We start from the raw sequence: 13,258 nt of genomic DNA, 5'->3' as shown, positions 1-13,258 counted from the left end.
TGTAACTGCATTTAAGAAGAGCTCTGTGTGTTGCAGGGTTAGTGCTGTAAACACGTCATTGACATGGGTTTTCTCTGTGGTTGTCTGTGTCATGTCCTTTGAGGTGAAAAGTGTACAGCTGCAATTCAGACTGCATCAGCGATGTTACTGTATTTTTGCATTTCATGACTAGAACATGACTTGAAGGATTACTGAAATCTAGCTGCAGAGTAGCCTCAGTGAATGTGTGCGATGGAGACCACACAGTTCTTCAAACCATTGTCATAACAGAAACTTGTAATTCTGGCACTGTTGAAACTTCATACTCAAGTGATTTGTGATGGTCCTCGAGCTTCACACTGAGCAAGTGCGACTTATCACAGGTTTCCCCAGACCTATTTGGTTTTGGGGGGTAGATCCACCAAACATTTTAAATGTAGGAATACGTGGCTTTTGATCCCTCTGTGGACTTGGCCCAAGTTAAGTTCCCAGAGTGCAAAGGTGGTGGAGACTTAGGGACCTAGGAGCAATATTCATGGAACTCAGCACATCCAGTGTGCAGTCACTAAAACTGCATATTCTGTAAAGGAAAAAATCCACCCCTCAAACAACTCTCCCACTCCCTGCTCTTCCACTGACTCCCCAGATCCCGTACATAAGGCTAAAAGCAGGCACATAGTTCTTGTTGGAGTCCTCAACTGTGAGCTTCTTCTGTGTCTCTGAGCAAGATTAATATCTCTCCCTCATTTAACCAAAGAAATATTTCTGTCAAACTTCAAAGAAGGTTTTGTACCTGAGTATCAAAACATCTTTGCATACACAGTATTTGGATCTAAAAGGCAGGGAGGCATGTCTGCCACTTGCAGAGAAAAAGAACATGTAAACATTAGGTGATTAAAAAACATTGGTTGGATGCAAGCCCTGCTATTCAGCATCAACACTTCTGAGCCCAAGTGTCTTCTGTGTGGAGTTTTGCCAGTCGTACTGTACTTGCATAGTTAGGGTTTACAAGTCAGCTAGGCAGGAAAAGTCTGAAGTAGAAAACTTGAACTGAAAGATGAAATGAGGTGTTATGGTCATGCTGGAATTGAGGTGTGTGTTCTGCATGGGACCAATCTTGCTGCTGCAGATTGTAAGGGGGAAGATATGCCTGCATGGTTAAGTCGGGCATCTGAAAACTATGGAAATACTGTGATCTGCCATTTAAAGTGGTCCTTAGGTGCCTAATGTCCTTTGGGATCTTCTGAGAGGCCTTATCAAGTTAATCTTTTAAACTTCAAGACCTCTAGATCTACTTCTAAACTGTAAAAAATGTGGGACTGTGCAAAGGCCCTGATCACCTTGAAGGTTCTTTAGCCTCATTCCTAATGAACTGCCGTGACACTTCAGATGAGGAAATTTGATGACCCTCTGCTGCTCAGTGATTGGCAGTAGCATGCTTTCAAACAACATATTTTAATTATTTGGAGGCCAGGCATCACTGAGCAGAACAGATTTAGTTGTAGTTATCTTTTCTAAAAATTATCCTTCTAATATATTATTTTCTCAGCAGAACTGTACCAGAACTATGTGCAATCCCATGCTGTGTTGTCTACTGTTTCAATACACTGGTGAATTCAGGGAAAAAGCTTTGGACTTTACATCTCTCCCATTCATGATTACTGGGATACTGTAGGGAAAAGTATCAGAGTTTGTAAGAGGGAACAATAGAAAAACCACAACCCAAAACATGGATACTTCAGTCTCACTTACAAACCAGTGCTATATACTTGCTGTTTTGCTAACTCCTTCAGTCAGGCACCAAGTCTTGCAAATTGTAGTGCTGTGTCAGCACAGTGTGCTTAGTAACACTATGGAAGGGTGCAGGTACACAAAAATTGTCTTTCTACAGATTGTTGGTTGTTCAAAAAAAGTGCATCTGCAGGGAGCACACGGCAGTGGAAAAAGTTATTTCAGTGGGATATTCACACTTTACATTAGCCATGAAATCTCAAAAGATTAGTTTAAATTTTTTTAAGGCACCATAATTCTGATTTTTCACCACAGTCATAATTTTGTATCACAGTCTTTATATTAAGAAAGGATTATGGAAATCAAAGAAATTGCATCAAAGTGTGGTGAAAATGGCAATTATTATGGAGATTGGTTTCTTTCAAAGTACAGCATAAAGTAGCTTTAAACAATCTGGTTTATAATGCAACTTGCATTTAGAATGTTGTTTGTTTTGTTTGGGATTTTTTAATCAAAAGGGAACAGAGCACTGATCATGTAAAAGAAACAGTATAAAGCTTGGATGTGCCTTTATATTGCTCCCTTGCTCTTAACTGGAAACACTGTAGATTTTGCTTTGCTGTTGGAGTACTTTTCAGTGTCTAGCTTCATAACACAATTGTGGCTTGAAGCGAAACACGTGGTGTAACATCCTCAAATTGGCAGAGCTCCAGCCGTGAATTTCTCAGCCTGTTTCAACATGTCATTTCCCTTCTGCCCACTAAGTTACTCCTTCTTTTAATACCTTCTGATATACAAAATATAAAAGCCAAACTGTGAGTGAGGATCACACAGACATTAACTCCAGAAATTGGAAAAAAACCCCAACCAAACAATCCTGATAAAATTGATTTTTTCCTTTGTGAAATATTTTGGATTGTAGCTATTCCCAAGAGCAGTGCTACTAGATTTGATCTTTCACTTGATTACAGAAACAAGTGAATAAATACAACCTGTAAATACTAAATAAAACCAGACAGCTTGATAGAAATATTTTACATTTATTGGAAGAGTACAGTAAAAAGGGGACTGAAGACTCACAAGTGGTAACTGGTCCACAAGAAAAGACAAAGGACTATTCAGAAAAGGTCTGCAGTTTACAAGAATACTGCAATTCTGTTTTGTAACAGCCTAAGAAAATAAAGTTAGCTTAAGTTCAAAAGTGTAAAGTATATAAAAAATTGGCAAATAAATAATATTAAAATGCAGAACTATTTAAAATTATAAAGGAAAGACAACTCGCAACCGTATTACATAGTTGTAATTTTCAGACTTGCTCAAAAGCCAGATAAACTCACAAATGTTGGTTCCTTTTTTTTACATGTGTACTTTTTGGAAAAAGCACCCATTTCCAGTGTTAAGTATTATTGATCTGTTTCACAGATATATTATTTTTAAACAACAAAGAGTATAAAAGGTGCTTTACCTGATATTAATCTTGCTGGTGCATACTTTGGCACAAAATTGAGTAGAAATCTGGACACATCAGCAAATGGTATCTCTGCCCCACTCAAGGTTACTGGTGTCAAAAGTCCTGCCTATGCGACCAGGTCACTGAAACAACCTCTCTTCCCTAACATCCCTCCTCTGTCTCCAGATGCCTACAATTACACAAAGGAAAAGTAACACATGCAACTGAAAGAACAGCAGTCCTGCCAATCTTAGTCCAAGTTTCATCTCTGGAAGTCATTTGAACATTCATATAACTATGCACTCCTTTAATAGAAGGGACAAGAGAGGTGTTTATTGTTGAATTTCAGTCCTCAAAATTTCTTTGTAGGAGTCTGCTTGTCTTTTGTGTCCTCTGTGATGAGCCTGCATCATCAGTTTTTCCTATTACGTTTTTAGCATTTTAGTGAAAATTAGGTGGAAAAAAAAAAAAAAAAAAAAAAGGTTAAATTGTCAGTTGCAGGTAATTATACAATTAACAGCAGAAACACATATGGTTTTCTAGTTGCTCCATCTACTGAAGACTTTGAATCTGTGACGTGACCAAGCAGGTGGAAGTAAAAAAGTGCAGAGACTGCCCACTGTATATTGCATTTCTGCATTTTGTGAGAAAGCAAAAAATGTCACTGTTTCTCCTTAAGCATCACAACTTCAGGTGTTTTACAGAATTAGCCACACTCTAAGATATAGGAAACTTCCAGACTCCAGTGGATTTATTAGTTACTTGCAGTTATCAAAAGGGGCCATGCAGACTGCAAGATCTTCTCTATGGCATCCTGGCTGCATCCACACTATGTATCAGAATCACTGACAGCACGTGAATTGGCTGCTTGAACCTATCAGTTCCCTTCCCTGATAAACTAGAGAGGAAGGAAGGTACAGTTCTACCTTCCTGTTGAGTTGAAGACAAATACAAGTATTACTATTGCAGAGATATCTTTAGCAAGGAATACTGCTGTTCAAACTGTGTAACAGTTTTTAATTGAAATGATTACTTTAGTGGTATTTAAAATGCATTAAGCTGTACCACCTCAGAGACCTAGTGAAAGACCAGTTCCCTGTAGACTTCTAGTGACCTAGCAATGCTTATCTTCTGAAGTTGAAAGTCTCAGCACTACATGCTGGTGGTGGGGCTATAATTATCAGTATAAGTAAATGTTATATGATATACAGAAGTCAAATTTCTAACAGCAAAATGGATGACAATAATGAAAGTTAACAGTATTTGGACAGGTCTGTTAAGAAGAAGGAAGGTTACAACATGGCTTGGTTGGAATTAAGTCACTGCTGTTAATTTTAAAGATACTGTTTGGATTTGGTCTGACAGCAAAATAATTTCTTTTTGAATGAACATATTTAGCTTTATATTGTTCCCTAGTAGGGGCAGGATACAATAGCACCTATTGTAAATTAGGCAGTCAGGAATGTTGTTTTTCTGATGTCTTTTACAACATGGACAATTCATGATATATTTCAGGGTTTGTAACTTCATCAAAAACATGGTTAGAACAACGTGCTTCACACTGATTCACCATTACTTCAAATTTCATACAAACACGTTGCCACAAGGTATAACCACTACAGTATTTTTGAATCACACAAAAGCAGGGAAAAATTTGGACTTTTCTGTCACAAGAGTAACTTTTTTGAAGTAAGCAATGAGGCACCATCTGTGGTACACGGAGCCATCAGAATCAGAAAATGTTTGGGAGATGCAAAAAGGTCAGATCATTACAGCAGAGCTCATCTATAACTGTAAGCTTACTGCAGCCCTTTTTTAAAGAGCAGAAAGATTTTCTAAGAATTGAAGCAAAAGATCAGAGCAAAGTAGTTTACATATCAGTAATCCAAGGATTTCGTATTACTACTGCATTTAACAATGATGGAACTTACATGTTGAGAAAAAAGTTGACTGTATCTTTTTTTAGCGGTGGAAACTTCTGGCTCATACTTTCAATATGTGTAATCTACAAGGAATTGCTGATCAATCTGATTTTCCTTTTAAAAAGCATAACTGCCTTAAACTGATGAAAAGTTTCAATTCAATGGAGAAGCACATGCTGTCTCTCTTGCCATACTCACAAAACCTAAGTTATGTACTTAAATTATAAACACTTGTAGTTTTAAAACTAGATGATAGTTCCAAATAGTAACACTTTTTTCAAGCCTTCTTTTCTAGTGGCAATGTGAGTCCTAAGTACAGGTTCACAGGTCAGATTAATCTATAAACACAAAATCAGTTATTGCAGGTTTTATTTGCAAAGCATTCAATTCTGGGAGGATAGAGGAAGAAAGAATGTAGTTCATCTCTTTTATGTTTTCACTTTATGACCTCAACTATATTTGAAGGCTTTATTTATCAATTTTTTTAGTAAGTATGGCTAACAGTTTTTGATTTAGAGAAGGCATACATAATCTGAGATCTATAAATGAACTACTCTTTCATAGGTATAATCTGAAACAGCTGCAAAATAGCAATGCACCTAGCAAGCAATCTAATTAGTCCTTTATCTCACAAAAATAACCCCAAAACATCTGAAAATTCTAATTTAAGTCCTGTCTATATGATATCCGATAAAATGGTGTTTGAAAACAGCAAATAATATACAACTTCCTGAAAATGAAACAACTCAGAGTTAACATCTAAATTCTATACTCGGAGATACATTTCAGTCAGAATTTTATGTCAAAGAGACAGAGGGACATAACAAGGACATAAGGATAACTTACGGTTATTGGTGAAGGTAGTATTCCCTTGGAGAGAACAGTAAACGTATCTCTGAACCTTCCTGTTTTATAGATCAGTAGTAAGGCTGAAATACAGAAACTGCTTTTGCTTATTTGACAGAGAACCAAAACCAAGTGGGCTTCTAGAGTCAAAGCTGTGAAATTTAGGGGGATTAGCTGCTTATTTAAAGACAATTTCTAGCTTCCAGCTCCTGTTCTATGTGGTGCTTATTGTAATGAATAGAATGATAACTGAATGTGAAAGTTAAGGAAAATGTTGGAGATACCAGGCAGAACTTGCTGTACTTTTAAATGACAGAGTCATCCATTCCTTGGTCTGAAAGTAAAGTTGGGTGTTAACAATGCACTAATATGCAAGCCTGAAAAGTATGTAAGAGCTGGAAATCACAGGTGTATTATCAGTTTCACGAAAGAAATTGTGGCAATACTTGAACGATTGTTCAAAATGTGACCAGTGAAAGGATTCTTCTGTTTCAACTTAAGAGTTTTCAGGTTTTTAAGCTTTTTTTTTTTTTTTAACTATTATTTTTAAATTATAGTTTTTTAAAAAGGAAAGCTATCCTAGGGGAATTCTAGTAAAAGATTGCAAAGAATATTCTTTACTCGGATTACTCTTAAAGAACCTTGATAGGTTTCTGATGTTGATGCATTTTTCTTGTAAGTTGTTAGTGATAATTGTTTAAGGACTGCTTTTTTTAATATTAAATCTGTGGAACGAAGTTAGAAGACAAGATTTTTAAGAGCTGATGTTCCAAATTTACCAGATCACTCTTATAAAACCCATGGTTGTTTGGAACTTCAGGAATACTGGGCTTGCCCTGTACTTTTTAATTACTAATTCAAGTCCTGTATTCCTGAAACTGAAGGACTGCATGGATATGATTCTGAGAATATACCTCAGTTGGTAGTAGCTGTATTTTTCCCTCCGCATATCCTGATTTGCCTAGCAAGAATGCTTTCAACAGTATCACAGGTCCTTTCGTGCTTTAGCAAAAAAAAAAAAAAAAAAAAAAAAAAAAAAAATTGGTGAACTCTCTTTTAACAGCAAACTATTTTATGCTCTGTCATAAAAACGTTACAAATCCAAGCCATTTTCAGAACTACTGCTCTTGAATATAATGTTTGATGACACTATTTATACACTAACTCAGGTCTTCAAATATTGCACTGTTTCAAGCACGTCAGTGGCACTGCCATTTAGAGGATATGACAGCAAGGATAATGGAAACAGGGCTAGTAGTTAATTACTATTGTTAATATCTGTGCAGCAGCAGATCTGTGAACATTTGGGGAGGAGGGAGACATTTTCAAATGCTTCCAAGAGTTGGTTACTCTACAACCTCAGGAAAGTGTTTTTTTCTTTAGTATCTTTACAATGGGTGCAAAAGGGATTAACAATATTTATAAGAGATAAAAAATTGATAACTTCACAGTCAGTTTTAATGATGTGCAGTAAGTTTTAATGTTGTGCTTGTACGATTTGAGTAAGCATGACAGGTGCTCAAAGACATGGATAAAAAATACTTTAAGTATGAATAACCTAATATTTCCTTTACCAGTTTTCTGTTTCTCATCAATAAGATCAGGCTTACTTCACAAACTGCAGTTCTTACTGATAGCCTTCTGGTGCTGCATGTTCCAGTAGCAACTTCCAATAAAAGTATTAGGCAACTCTGCAAAAGGCAGATTTTTGCTAAGAGACACAATGTAACTGTATTTGCTAAATAAAAAACTAGTTCATTGTGTTCATTAGAAACTAATGAAAATTTACATGTCGAAGAGAATGTCATGGTGGGATGCTGACTCCACAAGATCACACTTTGCTGAAGCAAGGTTTGTTTTCAGACAAGATACTTTCACTACCCTACTTGCCATAGAATTGAAATGCTTAGTAATCCTCATGATTTCACTGATGACTGAACTCTGAAGCTAACATGTGCTTAATTTCTACTGAAAACAAATGTAAGATGCATTTTTTTCCCTCAAAACAATCTCTCTTAAAATGATGAATGTAGTTCCTTGAAAAAAGATGAAAATAACAGATAACCTGTTAAATTCCATCACGTAACAGGCTGAGGTACTTCTACCCGACCCTTAACAGTACTCGGAGTTTCTATCATTTAACAGTGTAAAAAATTCAGGTTTCCCTCAGGGAGTCCCTGGTTGGGACAGTGCTGGTGTAAGAACCTATTTGAAACACTAAGCTTGCAAAACTGAGTCTTAACTTTTTTCTAAGTTCTCTGGGATAGACACAGTATCTGGCTGACCGATGAATAATGCAAGACCAAGTCATCTAAAGTCCACAGAAAGCAATAAAGCAGCTTTGGTTCTTGAAAACCCTATCTTTCTTTTAAATGTCATTGTATGGCAGGTTTGTTTGTGAACTCCCTTGTGACATGTTTACAAAAACTTTAAAAAAGTATCTACAGGTAAGGATTGCACTTCCTAAATTATATAATTGCAATAATTACAAGTGAGACATGATAAACAAGTTCTGCCACAAACTGCCAAATTAATGATAAGAAAATAGTTTAAATAATTGAAGAGACATGTACCTGTGTTTAAATTTATTCTACACCTATAAACTCATTCTGGTATTCTCCTAAAGAGTTACTATTTTTGAACTGAACTGATGCCTACTTCAGCAATAATTTTTCTGGTTGCTGTAGAAATCCCACATTTTTAGAAAGTATTTGAATAGAAGTGTGATATGAATTACAAATGTTAACTATTTCAGAATAAAATATGAATGCAATTTTTATCTTTAAGTGAGAGTCAGGATGGTGATGGGTTCATTTAAGACAAATAAAACAGTATTTTATTTTATAAAAATAAAACAGTATTTCTTTGCTGTCAAGAGGGTATATAGCAAAGATACAGTTCGTCTCTTTCATAGAAGAAGAATATTAACTCTTCAGAGAAACTATGGATGCTGACAGAGGAGACACTGTTATCCTTACTTGCAGACTTCAGTGAGGCATACACAAGGATCTGCAGTTGGATGAACCTTGGATTTTTCCAAATTATTGTGGAACATTTCTTGGATCTTAGTACACTTGCATTTGCATTAGCCTACCAGCAAATTAAAGCACAAACTTTGTGTACTTCTTAAAAGCATACAATCTAATAAGAATGCTTCCCACTGGTCTTGAAAAATATCTTTAGGCTACTTGGAAGTACAGAACTAAGTCAATATATCCAGTATGCTGCCAAGTTTTCCAAGCACTATGCCTTTATGGGTATGTATATGCTTCCTTAGCTCCATGAAAAAAATCACTTAAGAAATGCAAGAAGCACTCACCATTCCTTATATTTGGATGCTGACAGTTCCACCTCAGATGCAGGTGATGTGCTCCAACACGATCATTCACTGTTTTATTTGGACAATAACTCCAATGTAAGAGACAGACTCTAGACAACACACATTTTGGTCACACAATAGCCCTTAAACATTACCACCAGTAATAGTATAAATACACTTCCGAGAGCAAAAATGTTGTGAATAATAGAAAAGTCACCTTAATAGAAAGAAAAATGTAATGTAGTCACCAACTTCATCTCAATCCCACTCTAACAGTAAAATATAGGGTTAATTAACATTCCAGATGGCTGTGCTGCTTACAGTCCCTATTTCTTACTTGCTTTAGTAGCAACTGGTATCCCCTTGATCCAAAAAAAAATAAGTTAATTCTTAGAAAAATTTTAAGCACCTTAACTCTGGAACTTAGACCAGGATACTGTAGCTTGTTTCTGTTTCTATGTAGGGCCCTAGAAAATAATTACAGCTACAAAGAGGACCCAGAGACAGAGTAATAAACTCTGCCTTTCCTTCCTCCCCTATCTAATAAGTTGTGTTTTTTTTCTGGCTGAATTTTTTTAATATAAACAAGTTTTTTATTCTTGGTGACATTTAAAACTTGCCTGTCCCCAGTGTTTTGAAATCTGATCGCAACTATTTAAAAATTTAGAAGATTAGTATTTCTACTCTGCCATGCTCCACCTGTCAGAGGCTTTAAACTTAGTTCTTTAGTTCCATTTCTTGAACAATTTCCTTATGCCATACAGAAGTAGTATTTTCCTTTGGACACTATGGATGGAATGTACTTTTGCTTAGTATAAACTTCTGTAGGCTCCAGCTGCATTCTAAGAATTATTATCAATTTAAGGAAAAAAATCAGGATCAAAAGCAAATCTAGCAATTCACATTCTTTAACTCCTCTAAGATCATCTGCTGCTATCATTAGTAAACCTCTTTCTGTTGGCCTAATGCTTTTATATATTTGGAAGGCAGATGATTTGCAGCATTTCCTAGCATGTGCAGTCAAGACTTGATACTGGATTTTTTTATTTCTTAAATAAACATAGGTCATTGTAAAGGAGACACATTACTGAATTCTGATGGCTTTGTAGGAAGAAAAGGCATGGCTTAAGTAAATCACATCGAAAGTCAGAAGTATTTACTATAGTGTGGTAAGAAATGCGTAATTAACTTTATTTTCCACAAAAGAAAATTCTGGATTTCACTGTTCAGTAAGCACATTTGCATCCAGAATCTAACTGACCTTCATTATTAAAGTATTAGAAAGAATTTAAAAAATATAAAAGTTTCAAGTTGAAATACTTGTCAAAACTGTCTTCAGTCTTACGGCCAACATGTATGACAGTCACCACGCTAGAGTGCTGCTGGTCTTGACATACAGGACAGGGATAGCAGAGTGAGAACACAGCTTAAAGCAGAAAACCTCTGAAAAATGTCACTAGCAGTTACTTGTAAAACAGATAGAAGCCACAGTCCCTTAAATCTATATAGTATGTGCTTTTCTATTTACATGTAACCTAAATAACAGTATTACTGTGTCTGGATATATAGCATTTTGCAGTGTGTATCGTTAATGCAGATGCAGACATCATTCGAGATGGTACACATGTATATAAAAAAACAGATAATTTCAAAGTAATCGTAAAAGAATATTGCAAATAAAGTAAAAATGCATAGTGTTTGAGGGAAAAAATATTTCACTGGAAAATAAAGTCATATACATTGAGTTTGGCACTTGTTTATCACTATGTCACTTTCTTTTTGATTGAAGACAGGTCTTTCTGAATCTCACTGAATTTTGGACGGTTTTCTGGTTTGTAGTCCCAGCACCTCTGCATTATTTTATATATTTCTTCTGGACATTTTTGGGGTGCTGACATTCGGTAGCCTGGTACACAACAAAAGGGGAGAATGTTTAGCATCAAAAACTGATGCATACTGGCAAATCTAACAAGAAATGAGAGAAGTTTAAGATCGTTATATTAAAAAAGCTCTTTAAGTTAATATGAGGAAAATCTTCAATATATAACTCATACAAGATAAGATGATTATTACACATCATACTCAGGTACCAGTGACATATAAGTTGAGCATGGTAAATTGTCAGTATGCTTCTCATTCATAAGGGCAGCAACCTGCATACATTTGTTTGTATCTTAGGAAGTAGTTACCCTCTAGGTTTGAATTGTGTTCCCTTCTTTCCCCGCACTGAGGAAATTAATAATAAACATTACGATGGGAATTTCTTTGCTCTTTTTCAAACTGGATAAACATTTATTCTCACGTCTCTTCCCTTTTTTGTCTCCTTAAGAAGTTCCCTTCCCACTTGCACTTTATCTATTTATTTTTCCTCCTTCCTATTTTCTTAACTTTTATATTTTCCCATCATCTTAACTCTTGCTCTTCTGGTTTGTTTAGATAGGCTGTGGTCTTCCACACCTCTCTGCTGCCATCAGTGGTCTCTGACTTGGTGATGAACAGGAGAAGCAGTAAATACCTTAGTGGCTAATCATTCAGAAGCCACAGATAAGTGGCCATATCATCCATAACTTCGACCAAAGAGATGTACTCACAGCAATGAAGGCAATTTCCCAGTGAGGAGAAAGTTGAGCAAAAATGCCAGGAGGACTGCATGGATGAACAAGGAGCTCCTGGACAAATTTGAACACAAAACTGTGTAATGTGTAATGTGGGAGGAATACATAAACATTGCCTGAGTATCCAGGGATGAAGTTAAGAAAGCTAAAGCCCATTGGACTGAATCTGGTCAGGGATGTTGAAGACAACAAGAAGGGCTTCTTTAAGTAGGTGATGAAAGGAAGGCTAGGGAAATCGTGGGCCCACCGCTGAATGACGTAGAGCACTTTTTAACATAGGACATGGAAAAGGCTGAGGTACTGACTACTGTCTTCAACTCAGTCTTCACTAACAAGACTGGACTTTGGGAATCCCACGCCTCAGAGACCAGGGAGAAAGTCTGGAGCAAGGAAGACATACGTGTGGTGGAAGAGGATCTGATCACGGTATACTTAAGCAAACTGGACTTGCATAAATCCATAGGGCCTGATGGGATGCACCCATGAGCACTGAGGGAGTTGGCTGATGTCACTGCAAGTCCACTCTCAATAACCTGTCTTCCATCACGGTGACTGTGAGAGTACATGAAGACTGGAGTAAAGCAAATGTCACACCTGTCTTCAAGGAGGACCCAGCGAACTGTAGGCTGGTCAGCCTCACCTTCATCTCTGTGAAGATGATGGAGCAGCTAATGCTAGGAACAATTTCCAGGCACATGAAGGACAGGAAAGTCATCATGAGTAGTCAGTATGGATTCACTAAGGGCAAGTCACGCTTGGCCAACCTGATCACCTCCTATGATGAAATTAGTGGCTTGGTAGATCAGGGGACTTAAGGCTTTCAACACTGTCTTCCATAAAATCCTTACGAAGACACTGTTGAATTATGGGCTGGATGCATAGACAGTGAGGTGGATTAAAAACTGGCTGAATGGCAAATCCTAGATGCAGATGATCAGTAGCACAAAGTCTAGTTGGAGGCCAGTGACTACCAGTGTACCCCAGGGGTCAGTACTGGGATCAGTCCTGTTGAACATCTTCATTAATAATCTGGATGATGGGGTAGAGTGTACCCTCAGCAAGTTTGCAGACGACAACAAACTGGAATGAAGGAACAACACATGAGACTGTCATGCTGACATCCAAGAGAGACCTGGACAGGCTGGAGAAATGGGCTGACAGGAACCTTATGCAGTTTAACAAGGAGGAGTGCAAAGTTCTGCACCTGGGAAGGAACAACCCCAGGCACCAGTACACAATGGGGGCTACACAGCTGGAAAGCTGCTTGGCAGAAAGGGACCCAGGGATCCTGGTGGACACTAAGTGTTGAACATGTAGCAGCAATGTGTCCTTGTGGCAAAGAAGGCTAATTGCATCCTGGGCTTCATTAAACAAAGTACTTCCAGCAAGTTGAGGG

General features: G+C 37.0%; 1 protein-coding gene across 2 annotated transcripts in view; it reads right to left on the bottom strand.

Moving 5' to 3' along the window:
* Nucleotides 1–2,760: 2,760 nt before the first annotated feature.
* FER (FER tyrosine kinase) overlaps nucleotides 2,761–13,258 on the bottom strand; it is a 184,143-nt gene continuing 173,645 nt past the window's right edge. The window contains exon 19 of one of the 2 annotated variants that reach the window (XM_026865513.1): nucleotides 2,761–11,153. In XM_026865513.1, coding sequence (XP_026721314.1) covers nucleotides 11,011–11,153 — 143 coding nt within the window. In that variant the 3' untranslated portion in view covers nucleotides 2,761–11,010. The remainder of the gene's footprint in view (nucleotides 11,154–13,258) is intronic. The other variant, XM_026865514.1, reaches the window with a different exon arrangement.

This window comes from Athene cunicularia (genome assembly GCF_003259725.1).
Source record: "Athene cunicularia isolate RWA chromosome Z unlocalized genomic scaffold, athCun1 chrZ_part1, whole genome shotgun sequence".
NCBI classification, from domain to species: domain Eukaryota; kingdom Metazoa; phylum Chordata; class Aves; order Strigiformes; family Strigidae; genus Athene; species Athene cunicularia.
The sequence above is the reverse complement of the archived record's forward strand: the minus strand, read 5'-3'. Positions and strand labels throughout refer to the sequence as shown.